At 33.9% G+C, this 18,621-nt stretch overlaps 3 protein-coding genes across 4 annotated transcripts in view; 1 reads left to right on the top strand and 2 right to left on the bottom strand.

Annotated features, from left to right (window-relative positions):
- LOC110443847 overlaps positions 1-18,621 on the bottom strand; it is a 68,841-nt gene that overhangs the window by 690 nt on the left and 49,530 nt on the right. For both annotated transcript variants that reach the window (XM_021488274.1, XM_021488273.1), the window contains exons 2-7: positions 4,457-4,508; positions 4,217-4,254; positions 1,695-1,941; positions 1,353-1,382; positions 827-983; positions 113-156 (exon numbers count right to left, since the gene is read on the bottom strand). In XM_021488274.1, the coding sequence (XP_021343949.1) occupies positions 113-156; positions 827-983; positions 1,353-1,382; positions 1,695-1,941; positions 4,217-4,254; positions 4,457-4,490 (550 nt within the window). In that variant the 5' untranslated portion in view covers positions 4,491-4,508. The remainder of the gene's footprint in view (positions 1-112; positions 157-826; positions 984-1,352; positions 1,383-1,694; positions 1,942-4,216; positions 4,255-4,456; positions 4,509-18,621) is intronic.
- LOC110443848 (uncharacterized protein KIAA1958-like) lies at positions 4,537-6,657 on the bottom strand. The gene is made up of 2 exons (XM_021488275.1): positions 5,691-6,657; positions 4,537-5,419 (listed from the first exon to the last, which is right to left on the bottom strand). The coding sequence occupies exons 1-2, from the start codon at positions 6,083-6,085 to the stop codon at positions 5,203-5,205; spliced, it is 612 nt and encodes a 203-aa protein (XP_021343950.1). The 5' UTR covers positions 6,086-6,657; the 3' UTR covers positions 4,537-5,202.
- Positions 11,610-17,267, top strand: LOC110443836. The gene is made up of 5 exons (XM_021488259.1): positions 11,610-11,777; positions 15,223-15,454; positions 16,151-16,174; positions 16,533-16,595; positions 17,191-17,267. The coding sequence occupies exons 1-5, from the start codon at positions 11,763-11,765 to the stop codon at positions 17,265-17,267; spliced, it is 411 nt and encodes a 136-aa protein (XP_021343934.1). The 5' UTR covers positions 11,610-11,762.

Here is an 18,621-nt window from a genome sequence, read left to right as displayed (position 1 = left end):
ACAAGTTTCCCAAAAAAAGATGTATTTGTATAATATTTCAGTAATATACATTTATTATAGAACGATAACAAAAATATATTAACGCATTAGACTTATTTGCAAATCTACACACCTTGTGCTGCTGGTGGGCTTTCATTGTTTTCTGCGACAGGTTGGCTGGGAAAAAATACGAAATGTTAAGCATGAACTAATTTGATATATATTGTACAGGAATAATCATTCATACTGTTTATTTACATTTTCATAATATTAAACTACAAATTAAAACACCGATAAATTTCATTTGACAAAAACTGTAATGTCCACATTGATAACCGATTCTGTAGAAATATTTAACGGATTGCGCATTATAATCTAAGGCAAAGATACCAAGGACTCTGTGTTGTATGTAAATGATAAGGGTTTCCAATTGATGAAAACAATTCTCGGTGTTACTTGTCCATAAACGAAAATAAAGGGTATACATACAAAAGAAATACATTTATATGCTAATTTTTTTCCAAAAATTGTTCGCCATCATGAATCGATATCCGGACCTCTTCATCATAACCCTACTCTTTGCACTTGTTGTGTTACATAACCTTGGATAATTTCAAAATGTTTAAACCCACTTTAATCCTCGCAACCTATAACTGTCTTTGAAAGAATACAGAAAATAACATTTTATTATTTGCAACGACTGTACACATTTGAAAAGTGGCTAGGTAATTTTTTATAATATTATTGTTAATTGCTACCGTTCATTTCCTATAGGATTTGGTTAAAAACGTAACATTTACTTTAAAAATTAATCGGATAAGCACTGCATACATATCACATGTTCTACCTTACTAAGTCTTGTTCCTCTGATGGCGTCTGGATTTCCCTCCGACAGCAACATTTTGTTGCCGTTGTTCGAGTTTTCCAACACAGTAACGCGAGTAGCAGTGTCACTAGGGCAGCATACGGACCAAGTAGGTATACAATCCAGTTCGGATAATAGCCTGACATATAGTAAAGAAAGATGAACATTTAGATACGCAAAACGCTCCTGGATTACTTTTGGAATGAGCTAATGAACAGATTAGCATTGTATGTTAAATTATTTTTTTTAAACTTTTTTGGGGTAATTTTATATATCCATTTAAGATGTATCTATTCTCTTTGACAAAATATACAAACTTAATGTCTATATAACCTTCTTTAATATGGTTTTAATTACGGGGATTTCAAAAAGAAAATACAAAGAATATAGCCAATCTTGCCATGGCCTAATTACTCCTTAGTAAATATATGTGCTTCAATGAAGAAAACAAAATTATGATTTTTTTTGTGTTTTCAACAGTGACACCCCCAAAATTAACACAACCTACCAGATGAGTAGTTCTTTAGTTTCTCCATGACTACAAATAGATGATAGATAGTATAAAAGCAAGGACACAAAGAGTACTTCCACAGTACTTTCACCTGTTTTGAAATCATCAGGGAACAATAAAAAGTATAGTAAGATAGTTCGGAAGAATATATATTATATCTAAAACATAAATGAAATCAATGTGAAATATATTAAACCATACAACTAGAAACAGTTTTGCAAAGATGACTTTATTTTTTGATAAAATTCAAGTAAATATCAAAAGTGCATGTCATTGTTAGTCAATGGTATCTAGTACCTTGCTTCAAACTTGTTACCTGAAAATAATAAGGTTTTTTACCGTGATTGCATTTGAAGAAACACTGAAGCGGTCTCTCTCCAGGAGCTATCGGTAGCTTGCATTCATCTTCGTTGCAGTAATCACAACGACCGTTTAGTGTGCAAAACTGTTCCAAAATATTGCACTTTTCAGTTCCACACTCCACCATGATTTTCTCAGGCAGATCCTCTATACAGGACACATGGTTCCCAGGGATGACACCAAGCAGCAGCAGTAGAATGGTTATATATTTACCTCCATCCTGACCCTTTAAACAATAAATGATAGCGTTGGTATTTAGACATGTTACAGTTTATTTAACAGCTTTTTTTCTACATGTCCCATCGCCTTATATTGTTTCCATACAATTAATTAAATGGAGGAGATGTTAGTTAATGATGACTGTAACACAAAGGGATGATTAACACATTCCGTCACTTTGATTAGTTAAAGTACTAAACTATAGAACATGGTTCCTTGAATATTTCTGACCTTTGATTTTAATCGGCTGCATTACATACATTCATCCGTGATGTAATGATGGATAACGATAACTGAATGTTAGAAAAGATATCGACAAAATGACAAAATAATTGCTTTGAAAATATAGTAACGTTATGAAGCTGGTGGTTTAAGATGGTTCTTCATGATTTTACTAGTCGCTTTAAAACAACAAGCATGACCACTCGACATTGTCATAAAAACGGAGTGGCAGAAGAAGAAGCTCTACAACTCGTGAACATGGCAATTCATATTTACGATGAGCTAGGTAAACATGACATGTAGGTCACATGTTGTGAAGCCTCTCTTTATTATGTTTTGCTCGGACATAAAGATGTTTTGAATGGAAAGGTACCAAAAGCATGCGAGAACTTTAAGGAAGTTAATTTATTGATTTAATAAACCGAAAATACCCGGAGAATTGTAGTAAGAAAACCTTATAAATATGTCCGTTGCAATACACACAAGCTTCATAATCAACTCGATAATAGAGGGTCTGAAATATTCCTTTATCTGATAATATAACTTTGATAAGATTGGCAGAATGCATTCGATTGATATGATAATTAAGTAGTTGTTTCACGTGTTCAAATGTATTAATCCCAATAAATAAACACCCTCTGAAGACTTCTTTGTTATTTTCGAGATAATATATAACAACAGACTAGGCCTACTTATCTGACTTCAGGATTCGTTCCCTAGGTAACACACAAATTGTACCGTCAGTCAATATTGAAATGCCTAATATTTCCACATATGCAAATTAAAAGTGATAAACAAATTACATTTATAACAAATCAACCAATTGGGAATGCATTCTACCATATTAACTTAGGTATAAGCATTTTATGTAATTAGAATTTTATCTATACATGATAAACTGAAAATGATGTGTACATGTTATGAAACCGTTTGAAACTCTTGCAGTGTGCACATTGGTCTATTACAGTTAATCTTTAAACGCTATACGATATACAAAGGCGATTATTCTATTTAAGGTTTCAAATGCATCTATTTAACATTTATAATTGTATGCAACACAGTAACAATTCCGTTTGGGGTTTTTTCAGCGCCCTTATTTAATTAAACAAAGTGATTTCTCGTTGATAAGTTCATAGCTGTAAACATAGATTTTAAAAAAAATATATGAATATAATTTATATTATTATCCGTTGATCAAAACCAATCTCGGTGTGTTATTTGAGGGATATGACCGTTGTTTACAACGTGAGGTCAGAGGTCATATCGGTACATGTAGTACTGTTGTTATTACTACACACTTGTTTTATTGAGCCATAACAACATTTTGAGTTGGTACTGTTATCTAGGGGGCTGCAACACAAATGTAAATATCTTAATCTAAATGATACAGCTGTTAAGATTTGAGTTACTTTTGTGTGGTGATAGAAATCTGCCTAGAGAAACTAATATAACTATATTCAGAAATATATACAGCTTTATAAAATCTAGCTACAGGTTTTCACTTTTAACTACTTCCAATAAATTGTACATCATGTAATTGATCTTTTACTTAACTTTGCGAGGACAACGTTACCATGCATATAGTTTGAATTTGGTCAAATGTTGCAGTTTTTTTTATTTGTTTTGGAAAGGGGCCTTAATATTGTTGTTACAGTGTATAACTTGTGCAAAATTCTACTTGCTTATGACGGCAATATAATATGGTTCAATCAATTAATAAAGAATGGCAATCATCTAGCGTATTCATAAAATGTTATGCTTCATCATACAGCCAAATGTTTACTTTCGGATTTAAACAAAACAGTTACAGCAAACAGTCTTGTTTATTCTGATCAAGAGAATGTAATAAACTAGCATATACTACGTAACTGTATATCGTTTTATTTTGGTTCTTAAAACATGCTTTTCTATTACAAATTACTTGTAAAACATATAACATTCAAACCCACTGGTTTCCCATAATACTGAACTTTTTACCTGGTTGTCGCCATTAGCTGATCTCGATAACATATGTTAAAAATAATTTTCAAAAGAAGAGAGAAATCATGCAACAAACTTACGCGACGGACTTCCATCCTCCCTCCTTTTGACACAAAACCTGTAATAAAAAATACACATGTAAAACCTCTAATTTAACTCGGATTCCGCTTTCTACGCAGTACGTCTTCATATAAAATCTTGTCTGAACTCGTCTTAAACACAAAGTAGGAAGACTTTACGTACTGTATATAAATATCTTCTTTTATAATCACGTGATTGAAAAGAACTTTGATACACGACACTATATTCATATAACATACCTTGCCTGACATTGCCCCGTAGACAAAGCTTCATCAGTCATGAACTCCATATCTGTAAAAAAATATAATCAAACTTTATTTACACGCAGGGTAATTGTGTGCTTTCTTTGATTGATGCATTAGTATACATATAGCATTATCTCTGGTTATAACCATGGCGTTTTTATACTTAACATACGTACATTATCATATATTGCAGCCATATGGCAGCTTAAAACATTCTTGTGATGCCATCCATTGTTATAATTGTCCATTATATAGAATATGAGTACTGTTATATGCATAACTGTCCAATATGTTACAAAAACTGTCCAATAAGATCATAAAACTGTCCAATATTTTAATATTGTACAGTTTGTTAAAAATAACGGACATGTTTTTGGACCAGTTTAAGTAGAACATAGAAACTGGAGCATGACAATATATCCATCAAATTTTAATTGCATTATTGAAACAATACAAAATTGACACAATGGTGATCAATCCACTGGATATATACAGGTAAATCCACTGTTACAGATACAATGTACTCCCTTTAAGAATCTAAATGACACCTCACCCGCGCTAACAGATAACTCCCTATTATTAGTATTAGTATTACTGGAGTCAGCAAGTTTTAATTTTTTCACTGGTGATGCCATATTTTCAATTCCTTGCACAATACTGCTAACATTTGCCAGCTGCGCATCACATGTACGCTTATATGAACGAATGGCCGCTGACCGATGTCCAGTTTTTTCTGCCACTTATTGTTCGTCGAATCCTGCCTTATAGAGGCGTTTCGCAGCAGTCGCTCGTAGGGAATGGTTAGTGAAATATCCTTTAAATCCAGCCTCCTCACACAACTTCCCCACTGTCTGCTGCAAGATATGTACACCCAGTGGAGAATCACAGTACCAACAGTCCGGGCTGGGGGTCTTCTTTGGCCTTAGGTACAATGCACTGCATTTTCCAGTTTTTGGTCTGGAAGATTTTTAAATTGTAAACTTTAACAGTTAGAATGAAAAGGAAAATTGAAATTTTGTTTTAAAAAGGTAAAGTTCTATTTTCCAACATAATTAGGTAAAAAAAAAAATGTTTCGAAATTCTGGACACATATGTATATATATTTTTTTCAAATTTTAATTTCAATAAATGTGCTGTTATATTTAGCCACTGGATTTTATGATAAGCGTTGCGCAATAACAATACATCTTAATACGGTATGATTATATTATATAACTTCTGTATTTACCTTAGGCTCATGAATTTCTGGTATATCTTCACAGGACATTGGTCTGGAAGTACTGTGTTTTCATAGGCCCTTGTAACTTTTGGTGTCACCTTACGATGGAGAAGTCCTCCGGCATTAGTTTTTGATACATCTTCTCTGTATTCCAAATATGTTTTGCCATCAGAATCCTGTTTCACTGTAATTTGACTATAAGGTCCACATCTAAGATTCCTATGTTCTTGGCCTGCTCTCAATGCAAAATTCAAACCCAGTTGATACACTAATGTGTTTAAAAGTTTTTCTGGTGTGTCTGTCCCCATGACACCTTTCTCCCACATCAACTGCTCTTGTTCTTCCGTTATAATTTCTGCCTGCTTTTTGTTTATTACGAAACCTTGTTTTGCGAGGTTTTTCATCCTGGCGTCTAGTACCCCTCTCAGTCCTGCAAACTCTGTATCATCCAAAATATTCACAAAACGTCCATTTTGCCGAAAATAATGTTGTATAGATATAATTAATTCATACAGTGTGTTTGGTCTGTACACCTCACCATTCTTATTTCGAACTTCAGCTACAAAATAAGTCAGAGCCTCATTAATATCGGAGACAGGTAAATCCAGTAAATTGTTAGGAAAGTTTTGCAGCTTTCATTGTTTTTGGATTGTATCAGTCGCTGTTCAATCCATGAATCAAAAACTTTTAAAGCCCATTTCGTTTTGTTTTCTGTGTTTACACATGATTCTCCAGCAACATTTTTTTTCAAATCACCATCCTGCAAGTCGTCGCCGTGTTTCAACTTCTTCAACAACTTGAGTTATTTCTGTCATTTCATCTTCCGAGATGTCTGAGAACATCTCACTTAAAACGTTGAAATTCGGCCGAGGTGTAATATTTTCCTTCTGTAAATCCAGGACATCACTTAATATCTCATCTGTATCTACAACAGTATTTTCTGTTGTAAATGTTGACTGTGTTAAAAATACTCCTTCACTATCGGCACTCATGATTGGAATGAGATAAGTACTATACCTGGGAGTATTTCATACCTGGTATATGCAGTTGCATACAAAGCATGCAAAGTGAGATTGATATACATGACTGACCTCAGTATACAGTCTAGTTGAAAAACTGTCCAATATGTTATGAATAGCTTTCCCGGTAATTGATTCATAGTGAAACTGTCCAATATTATCACAATGCACCAAAACACTGATCATAATTGATACAATAGGGGACATGTTTTAAGTAAGATATAAGCCGAAAACTGTCTATTGTGTAAAATATTGGACAGTCTGAGGCGCGTAACGATTTTACAACGGAATACACATCATAATTCCCTCATGCGATCGATTTACCTTTTATGTTTGATTTTTTCTATGCAAGAATAGTTCTAATTAATTATACCTATTTCAACGGAATGAGCCTGCTTGTATGCATGTATTTTGTGTATGAAGTGTAATTAGCTGAAATACAATTATATGGAAATATTCATCTGAAATATTTTTGCTAAATATAGAAATTAATCACTAAAACTGCATCTTCATAACTTCAGAATCATAAGCTTAAGACAAAATATGGAGAGAAAAAAATATGTTAATTTTTCATTTTTTTTTTTAAATTTATGAAAAAGTGTGGTCAGTCGGTCTCTACTTAAGCTAATCATACCAAAGACATACGGGCCTGGACCACTTAACTGGTGATATTCTTTTATTTGTAAAAGGATTTTACAGCTTTGGTAGGGAAAAAAGTACACATATTCGTGCCGACCGTATTTAACAATGACATTTTTTATACAGTTATTTAAGTTCCTATCATTTAATCTTTGTAACAGTGGAAGTAGGTCAGGGTAACTTATGAGAGGCAGTCTGTGCCAGGAAACAATCTGTCAATTATCCTGAACCTGCGTCTTTAAAAGTTGCTTAAAAAGAAAGAAAAAATATATGGTGGATGACAGAGAATTGACGTCGGACAATGCAACATACAATATGGTCGGTCACCTGTAGATTTCCAATTTCCCATATTTTTCTTCTTTTACTATGTTTATTCAACGTTTCGTAAAAATTTCTTACAAACCATGATTTGTAATACTATCGATAAATATGTGATAAGAGTTCACCTTCCGTATCTTCTGCTGTAAATTTAATTTTCAGATTTCTGAAACTTGTTTTGACTGATTGACAGACGCTTTGGTATTAAAGAAGGTCATTAGTTTTAATATCAAATTTAAGTGTGTAACTCATCAAAATTGAAAACAATATATCAAATCAAGGAAAGCACATACTCCTCTACTTCAGCCGCTTTCCTCGATCTTTACTTACCACTACAACATGACCAACAGAAATGATGATATCCATTTACTACTAAGCTGTATGATAAGCGGGACAATTTCAAAGATCCGATCGTGAACTTTCCCTATCTTTATAAAATCATTCCTGCTCCCCCTACATGTTTACATATCCCTGTTGATTCAGTACTCAAGAGCTTGCTTCGAATATCATGACTTCCGTGATAGCTTTCGCCAGGAGCTAAACAGCTGACAGGAAAACTTGGCAAGTGTTATTGTCGCCATCATGATTTCAGGGGAAATATGTTATATGATTTTGTGATATGACGGTCAATCTTTTTTATTATGCTCATTAAAGTGCCTTACGGTTGTGTTACCACCATCCTAGTTCTCGATATGAGGACGTGATATTACTGAATATCGATTAAGATTTACATGGCGGGTATTATCGATGTTTATCTTGTTCATAATTACTCGATGTTTACCTTGTTCATAATTGCTCCAGTTTTATCGATTTCGAGTTATGGTTTTTCTGACACTTCGAAACTTTCTTGCTTTTTGTTAGGGTTTTTTCCCTAATAAGCAATGCTATACTCTTTCATCAAACCAACTTCTAATGAAACAAAATTTGAATTATACCAAATATGATATTTTTGGACTTAAACGGGCTGGTCGGGGAAAAAATATCATATTTGCTAAAATGTCATACACATGTTTAAAATACCTTCTTATGAAATATACCGATTCAAATTTTGCTGAAANCGAGGTATCAATACCGTTATATATAACAACAACATATAGGTAGGAATACTACACTTGCATCATACATGACCTTTGAAAACAATTATTTACGTATAGTATTGCTGTCTTGTCCGCTAGTTGAGTCCGACATGGCACATGTTATCTTCACTGCCTCACTTTCGAAACAACCACGTGACATATATAAATAGATCTGCGCTAAATTTACGCGGGGCTTCCCCGAGATTTCAGTGGTCAAAACTGGACATTGCAAGCAGAACTCGACCATCATATTGCCGTGGTACAACTTTTGGAAGGCCAGAGAACGCATTTAGACCATTTATTTTGTATTTTTTCCCCGACCAGCCTCTTTAAATAAGGCTTTGAACACATCTTTTTCATTTTGTTGTAATTTACATATAATAAATGCCTGTGTCCAATATCTGAGACTCAGAACTAACAAATATCTTTCCACTAACGTCCACTCTTTTCTGACAGGCAAGGAATTAATCATTTGAGCAAATCCAGTGCACATTTCAATAATTTATCACATAGTTTGAACAGTGATGCCACGTAAAATGGTATTCATCACAAGCTGAATGTTCTTGATATTTCGCTAAATAAGAAACTTACACAACTAAATATCTAGATAAACACTGATAGCGTAGCCGTAAAGTATGTCTATTTTTATACTTAACTAGTCATTAAAAGAATATTTCTGTTCATATGTATCTGTCCTAAAATTACCAGGTTTGTCGTAACCATTTCAGATGAGAAACTTGATTTTATCTTTACCTTGAAAGGAAAAGAACGGTCAGAAAACCTTTTTTCTTAAAGAGTCACCACTTCCACAATATGATCGTAACATCAAACATCATCACTTTATGCTTCATAACTACATTACATATATATCGCTTCATCATTATATACCCATTCGGATGAATTTAATTTGCCTTTTTCCTAATGACGGCTTTCTTGAATGAGAAATTATAAGTTAGCTTGACATGTTGCAGAGAAATATACAAGTAATGTATAATACAAATAGGAGCATTTCAATCATCAGGAATGTTTTTTTAAAATGTCTTATCTTTTCTTAACAACAAATTACGTTTCCTTACCATAAGGGTATTTTTTTCTAATACCGAACCACAACTGTATAGATCGTCAAGCGTATCTGCCATTGTTGTCATCTGCTTCAGTCATCCAAAACTCGGATGTTATATGATTTACTCATTAGATGCTACCTACAGACGAACATTTTGGTGAGTATTCTGCTTTTAATTTAAATATGATATTAGCCGCTAGATCATCATAAGGTGGGGGGTTTTATGAGCGAAGATTATCTGGAAAGATCTAGCCTACTATTATCAATATTGCCAATTCATCCCTGTACTCCAGATGTAGTAGTGACGTCATCAATTGTTATGACGTCAAATTACCTCCAAACAGGAATGAACTTTTTTTCTTAGAAAGTATTTCTTCCAGGTACTCGTTTGTCTGTATTTCATCATTCTTAGTTCACAATATGAAACTTGTATGCAAGAATCATTTTACCACTCATTCCACCATTCATAAGCGCATCATGATTTTCGGGCGAATTTAATGCTTTTACTCTGGCAAGGAAAGTATCTTATTTACACATATGTTACCAGAGCAGAAACGAGAGCTACAAAAGAAAGTATACTCTGATGGTTTATTGCTTTTAGCCGTTGTCGCCGATTAGTCCAATATTATGCAAATCACGAGATTTCGTTTAGTACCGTAAAGCTACATTTTGTATGCAGTCGAGCTAAAATAATCATCCATGCTGACTAACCCACTGACTAGTGCGTCACCGTCGAGTCGGATGCCTATATCTGTTTAACCTATGCATGTTCATGACGTCATAATTAGTATGACCTCATCACTATTTGCGTACGTCTCTGATGGGCATTGACTGACTGTGAACGACTGATACTGATGCGGCACAACAAGTTTGACGTTGTCTAGTGCAGGTACTTAAAACAGCTGAAAAAGTGTCAGTTAAGCTCTGCTTCGACCCGAATGCGACCAATATTTAACAGAATTATGTGAATAAACAGATTCTCTATTTCGGCAAATTTATGTAGCATACATAACTTGGAAGTGAGTCGTACCTGAATTTTTAAAAGATCAACAAAGCTGTTATTTTGCAATACAACAAAAAAGGGGGTTGCAACTGTATGTCCATTTCTTAATAACTTGATATTGTTGATATTTAAAATTCAGGAAAATAGGGACAAATTACATTATTTATATAAATTACAAGCCTTGAGGAGTTTTCAGCCAAGCTACTTTTTACCCGCACTGATCTATCAAGAAACGTATGAATTTCCACTTTATTTCATATGTTATATTTTACATACATCATCTCATTAGTATACATTTATTTTTGTAGTCTATAATAGATTAACAAAATAAACCAAACAATGGCTGACATATTCTTTATTATCCGCCATGATAAACCGCCACTCTTACCGAGTTCGATTCTTAATAAAGCAAGTTACTTGATCTTTTACGAAACATCATATTTTAAGAAATTTTAATCAGTGCTGTCATCTGACCACTCACTAAGACAACTTTAAACTATGTAGTATTACAAGAGCCAGCTAATCGCGTTTTTGTTGGATAAATAGTGAAACATCTCATTCTATTTCATGAAACAGATCGTTACATCATTACTATAGTGGTTTAGAAATTTTCAAATCTTATAATATACATCGTGGGTAAACCGGATTTACAATTTATGTGGAATTATTTCACAATAGGCTTTTGCGTAGTTAATATCTTCACAGACACAGGTAAGGAGGTAGTACAACTAACCGCTATCAGTATAATTATTACATTCGGCATATTCACACAATAGGTTTATTGTACTTTTTTTTTCTCTATTCTAATTATGTTTAGAGAATGGTATATGTATATATGTATGTACCTATAAATCGAAGGGCTTTTGGCTAATACATGTGCACGATATGGATAGGCCTTATTCGATGTTCCCGAAATCATGCTGTGACAGCTGATCTTGTCGTCCTTAGTAACCTGTTGTAATTATGATGTCCTTCTATGTATGTACTTATGTTTTTTCTGTTAATTTCAAATTGTCTGTGTGTATGTAATACGGTAACGCTGGTCTGTTTGAACTCTCTTCCTGTCTTGATTGAACTTTGTAACGAAAAGTACTTCTTAATATATGTATGTACCACGTGTCTCATCCCCCACCTGTTACAAATCATAATATTTGATAACGGATATAGATACAAAGAATTTAAATCTAATAATGGGACACATTGGAAATCGGAGGTGGTTTTTTCTCCTTCATTCATTTGTATTAATTAATGCCATTTCGAATTCCCAGTATGTTTTTAGCCTCAAAAATGTATATTTTCACATGACATTGAACTTAATCCGGTGCCTCTATGCAGTCTTGATATTGCTCACCTTAATGTTAGATCATTAAGAAATAAACTTGATATTATAGAAGTTGAATTAGATAATAATGATATAATACGTCTAACAGAAACTATCACCATAGATTCCTACTCACATGACAGACTGGACCGAAGATCAGGCCTGGGTGGTGGAGTACTAATTTATCACAAGAACACTATTTTTACAAAAAGACGAACAGACTTAGAACATAATGATGTAGAATTAATTTGGGTTGAAGTATGTATTGAGTCTCGTAAATTCTTACGATTTGTATTGATAGACCAGAAAAGCCTGTAACTTATTGGGAAACACTAGACTTTGTATTTGAGAGAGCTATACATACTAATCTAAATATAGTCATAACAGGTGATATTAATGTAAACATGATTTACTTACAACCTTATAGTCATCTTGGTAGACTAATGACCAAATTAATCTTGTAAACTATGTTGATGAACCCGAACGCATAACTCAAACATCTTCAACCTCATTAGATATTGTTTTCTTAAATCGTTTAAACTTAATGTATCTGTCTCCACCCATTTGTAGTGACCACTCTCTTATTCAATTCAGTATCTCATTTCATGTCTTTAAACAAGAATCTTATCAGAAAAAAATATTACTCTATCAGGAAGCAGATTATGAAAAAATTAATAGGAACTTAAATATGATTGATTGGGTTGCAATCTAACAATTTCAAGATAGTAATGAATTTAATAATACTCTTTGTAATGCTATTAATCAACAAATATCCTAATGTATTCCTAGTATAAATGTTACAGTAAGGCCTAGAGATAAAAAGTGGATGACAAATGAAATTAGATTTAAAATCGGACAAAGAAATGGAGGGTTACCACAGGGCTCGGTTCTCGGTCCACTTTTGTTTTTACTTTATATTAATGATATTGTTGATTGTGTTTCTCATGTAATTCAACTGTTTGCTGATGACACTTCACTGTATGCTGTAACAGACGATAATCCAATCGAATTAGCACAAAACCTAACAGATGATCTCAGTAATATAAAACTCTGGCCTAATAAATGGGATATTAAATTTAATCCAAATAAAACAGAATCTGTTATATTCTCTGAAAAACTGAATACTCATCACCCAAATGTTTATTTTTATGATGAACCTGTTACTGTCAGCCGAACACATAAACATCTTGGCTTGACATTCAGTGGTAACGCTAAGTGGAATTACCACATTTATGATATTTACCAAAAAGCATACAACAACAAAACATGTTTTAAGGATGATGAAACATAAACTAGACAGACAGTCATTAAACACAATGTATACATCATATATTAGACTCATACTAGAATATGCAGATGTTGTTCACAAAATCTAAAAACTTGTTTAGAGTCAGTCCATCTAGAGGCTGCAAGAATAATTACAGGACTGCATAGAGGCACCCCCCACCCCCCACAATATCTTGTACAAAGAATTAGACTGGGCACCTCTTGAAAGTAGGAGAAAACAACATAAAATGGTGCTGATGTACAATCTGAAAGAAATCACTGAGTCACATTTTCATGATCCCACACTAGCTAGGCATCCCCTTAGATCAGTTACAATATTTTATCCTCCTCTTTGTCGAACTATTCACTATTCTAATAGCTTTTTTCCATCCATGTTTAATGAAATAAATAATATCGCTTCAGACCTTCAAAATATTCGTTCCGCCTATCAGTTCAAAAAGTTAATAACACCTATTCCAAATTCAAACACAAGAACAACTGATGTCTTTAAGTTTTTAGGAAATCGGGAAACTAATATTATTCTTTATCAGTTGCGAAATGAGGCCAGTAACCTAAATACCTCCGTCAGAAAGATTATCCTCTGCAAGTTCTTGTGGTTCAAGATTTAAAACAGCATCTCATTACTTCCATGATTGTAAAAAATACACTGAAGATCGTATTGTACTTTTTCAGAATATATTCCATGAATCTCACAACCATTTATCATTAGATGTCATGCTTAATGGATGTGAGAGATGTGATGTGATGAAAATGAAAACAAACATATTCTCCTATCTATATCCAAACAAAACATTTCAAGTTCTAGAAGATTCAGGAAAATTAACTAAAATTTTGAATGAAATTTTACATTTTATCTATTTTTTCTCATAGTAATTCTTCTGATTTCCAAAAATGGTACATGAATATTAATATTAATATTTCCTATTTGTCTTCTTTTTGTTTATTTTTAAATAGTAATTAATAGTGAGGGGACGGGGGACTGGGGTTCAGAAGACCAGTTATACTATTTTAAAAAAATATAGGGAAACAACTACATAAATAAGAATTTAAAGCTTTAAAACATGTTGATTATATATCCAAATTGTGTTTAATATGCATACATTAAACTATTTGGTGGGATTCAATTTCCAAACTCATCAGTGGATGACCTTGTGTGATACAATGGACTTTTTGGCCTGTATCTGTTGGGTGCGGTAATTTAATCCCATCAAATGTTTATACATGCAGCTCCATCAACAAATTATTTTTCTTTTCTCTTCATAATATATTGTATATGTCTTTTCGGTATCAAAATAAAAGGTTAGAATTTAAACCATAAGATTCAATTATAATAAAAATGGGTATTAGTAGTTGTTTCACCCTAATTTAATTATTATTAATTTGATAATACCAACTTGTTTATATGTGTGTGTATGTGTTTTAATGTCTATGTCTATCCTTGTACCACTGTTTGTTACTGTGTTTGGAGAGGGTTTAAATAGGCTTTTCCTGCTGCCCAATCCATTTGTCCTTTATTGAAATTGAAAAGATGTATGTACCTATACGCCTAAGGGCTTTTGGCTAATTAAGAATGAATGAACATATTTGTCTTAAAGAGTAGCCATTGTCACCTATACTTAATTATGATGGAATTACATTTATTAATAGTATTGTTTCGCTTTCATTGTTTTATTATTTTATAATATTTTTTTTTTGTTATTTACTTATTTTGATTTTTGCTACATTTCATGGTTTTGTTTATTTATTTTGTTTATTCATTACTAGCAACAAATGATATGCAAATTAATATCAAATGATTTATTCTTTTCATTTTAGGCAAAAACAATGGCAGAAATTATGCTTTTTCTATTAGCCCTAGCGTGCGGACTAGTTCAAGGAGAATGGAGCGCTCCAGATAGCATACCGATACCTTGTGGGAAAAGCACTTGTGACATTTGGACAGAATACTGCCATTTCAAGACGTGTATGAAATGTAACACCGACGTTTGCAGCATGTCATTGAGTCCGGGAGGCAGACCAGTGCAGTGCTACTTTTATTGTATGGACGGTGAGGCTTACAAATTCAAACTACGACTCTAATTAATGTTTACCAAATGAAGTAGAAAACAATAATGGGGTAATATCATTATCAATATCATTTCTTATCCTTGAATACAAGCATAGTTCATAAATTGTCTTGACAATATGTAGGAAAACCCTTGATCTCAGCTTACACATGTACAGACATTTTTAGATTAGATTAACAAAAATGATTGATAATGTTGTTTGAAAACCATTTTGTACATTTTTGTTAATCTAACAAATACTCATACCCAGCGTAGCTTGTTGAAAGTTTAGCGAAAAGCTTAGCTTTAGTATAGGATCAAGCTTAGCATTATCTTTATCACTGCATTCGGGCACTCATGTCTTTGAATTTGATATCAATGATGATATCCATAAAAAGTTTAATCAGTAATGCTGCAGATATCACCCTGTGTGTCCAAAGTTGAAAACTTCCAGCTTATCAGTCTGAACCTATCAATGATATTGTGACAAAAATGGTCTGATCATACATTTACTTCAATAAAACTCTGATAAGAAAGCCCAGAATGTTTTTGCACATAATTAATGTTTGCCTGTAGAATTTCACAATAACGATCTTCTCTGTACCTTTAAAATAGTTTTGGTTTTACATTTGGCGTTTTACGCTTTACAATAAAACTGCAAACATCCCAATTTTTCATGTGATCGTTATTTGTTTCAGTTAAGAAGATGATGCAGTTGAAAGGTAGGTTGACATAGATGATGCATACTCTTAATAATATTACACATCACTTCAATATGGACATAATCTTCCATGTTTAACTGTTGACTTAGAGATAATTTGTATTGGTAAACTAATTCGCCTTGTACTTCTGGACATGATTTGGATAACAAAATTAAAAAATGTCCAAGTTGTTATAAGTTAACATGTTTCTCGGATTGTGTCACACAGAGAGTTTCATCATTCCTTCCTTTGAAAAAAAATCAAAAGTCGTTTTAAAATTCGCCAAATGTAGTTCGGGTGTAAGTTTGTTTCCTCAGTTCTGGTTCTGATATGTTCATAGTAGAATTTCAGCATTTGCTTACTTGTTTTACATAAACAGTTCTTGAAGAAACCACATCGCCTGCGCTACAAACTTCAACTGACACCTTTACTAAAGCACCAGGTAAGTTGTTGCCATCAGCAATACAATACAAGAACACCAGTTTAAGCGATATAACAAGAACAAGGTGATAGGGACTAATAGAATTGCTCACCCCCTGGGGATGAGATAGGGCATCTCAAACCGAGGGGGGAAATTCCTAAGTTGCCAAACACGAGAATCTTTCCCAAATGGTTGCGATTCCCAATCTCACCTTAAGGGGGTAAATGATTCTTTTTCTCTTATCCTGTTCATCCATTGTGTATCATATATAATATGAAATAGTTGCTACCTAGAGAAGAACTCATAACAAAATTATACTGTATACATTTTAATCTATTGAATAAAATAGTGGAACCACCTGATAATAGTTTTAGAGTAAACATTGCTATTTTAGATGATATCGCATCGCACACAGAGGTTCAATTCTTGTAAGTTTATAATTGAAAGCCGCTGGTACATTATATAATTTCATGGAATAAAAAAGTCGTGTGTCCCTATGCAATGTAGTATGGACCATAATTAAATGATCGTAATGACTATATGTGTTACGGTATATTACGGTATTTTATGTTAAAGAGAACGTTAGCCGAATTAATTATGTATACCAATGTAACAGGAGAGGAAAAAGGCATGACCAGACCGGTGTTCGAACCCGGGACCCTCCGAACTCTAGAAAGACGCTCTAACAATTGAGGTATCTGGTCGCCGACGATCGACCCAGTCCAGTTCCGCTACATTCCTCCCTCCTTTTTCTAAGTCTTCTATTAGAATGATTTGATTAGTACAGTATACATACGGTATAGGTCAATTCGGCTCCTCATGATAATTCCGGTGTAGAAGTCATTTCTTTACCCGACATAGGCTAGCTGATTCTTTCCCCGGGGAAGAAAGAGGCTAGCTGATTTTTTTCCCCGGGGGAATGAATCAACTAGATTATTCTTACCCACCTCTAGTTAATGCTTTTGTCTCGCTGATTCTTTTCCCCCTCTTTATAAGGTATTTGGGGGGAAGTTATTGACTAGCCGATTCTTTCCCTATCTCTGTGTTAGCAACTAGGGGAAAACTATTTACTAACTGATTCTTTCCCTCTCTCTGTGTAAGTAACTAGGGGAAACTATAGGCTAACTGATCTTTTCCTCTATGTATTAGTAACTAGGAGGAAATAATTGGATAGCTGATTCTTTCACCCGTCTCCATTAGTAACAAGGGAGAAACTATTGGCTAGTTAGCTAATCCCCCTACTGGATTAGTTTACACGGAGAAGAACTATTATGGGCTAGCTGATTCTTTCCCCCTCCGTATTACTTTACAGGGGGAATTATATTAATTAGCAAATTCGTTCTCCCTCTCTATATTGAAAAAGGGGGAAACTATTGGCTAGCTGATTCTTTCCCGGTTCTGTAATAGTAACTAAAGGGGAGGGGGAACTATTGGCTATCTGATTATTCCCCCTCTCTGTATTTGTAACAAGGGGGTAACTATTGGCTAGCTGATTCTTACCCCCCTCTGAAATAGTAACTAGGGGGAAACCATTGGCTAGCTGATTCTTTCCCGCTTCTGTAATAGTAACTAGGGGGAAACTATTGGCTATCTGATTAGTCCTCCCTCTCTGTATTATTAACAAGGGCGAAACTATTGGCTAGCTGATTCTTACCCCCTCTGTAATAGTAACTAAGGGGGGGGGTTACTATAGGCTATCTGATTATTTTCCCCCTCTCTGTATTAGTAACAAGGGGGAAACTATTGACTAGCTCATTCTTTCCCCCCTCTGTAATAGTAACAAGGGGGAAACTATTGGCTAGTTCATTCTTAACCCCCTCTGTAATAGTAACAAGGGGAAACTATTGGCTAGCTGATTCTTTTCCCCTCCTCTCTGTATTAGCAACAAGGGGAAAATTATTGGCTAGCTGATTCTTTCCCCTCCTCTCTGTATTAGCAACAAGGGGAAAACTATTGGCTAGCTGATTCTCCCCCTCTGTGTTAGCAACTAGAGGGAAACTATTGGCTTGCTGAGTCTTTCCCCCTCTGTATTAGTAACTAAGTGGTG

Source organism: Mizuhopecten yessoensis, unplaced genomic scaffold, assembly GCF_002113885.1.
Source record: "Mizuhopecten yessoensis strain PY_sf001 unplaced genomic scaffold, ASM211388v2 scaffold716361, whole genome shotgun sequence".
Taxonomy (NCBI): Eukaryota; Metazoa; Mollusca; class Bivalvia; order Pectinida; family Pectinidae; genus Mizuhopecten; species Mizuhopecten yessoensis.
This window is presented reverse-complemented; position numbering and strand designations above follow the sequence as displayed.

Bases quoted from the DNA above. Each gene is read 5' to 3' on its own strand.
- LOC110443848 (XM_021488275.1), bottom strand. From the start codon at position 6,085: ATGAAAAACCTCGCAAAACAAGGTTTCGTAATAAACAAAAAGCAGGCA. The intron at 5,420-5,690 runs GTAAATACAGAA...AAAATCTTCCAG, and splicing joins CAGAAATTCATGAGCCTAAG to ACCAAAAACTGGAAAATGCA.
- LOC110443836 (XM_021488259.1), top strand. The intron at 16,175-16,532 runs GTAGGTTGACAT...TTACATAAACAG, and splicing joins GAAGATGATGCAGTTGAAAG to TTCTTGAAGAAACCACATCG. The intron at 16,596-17,190 runs GTAAGTTGTTGC...CCAATGTAACAG, and splicing joins CACCTTTACTAAAGCACCAG to GAGAGGAAAAAGGCATGACC.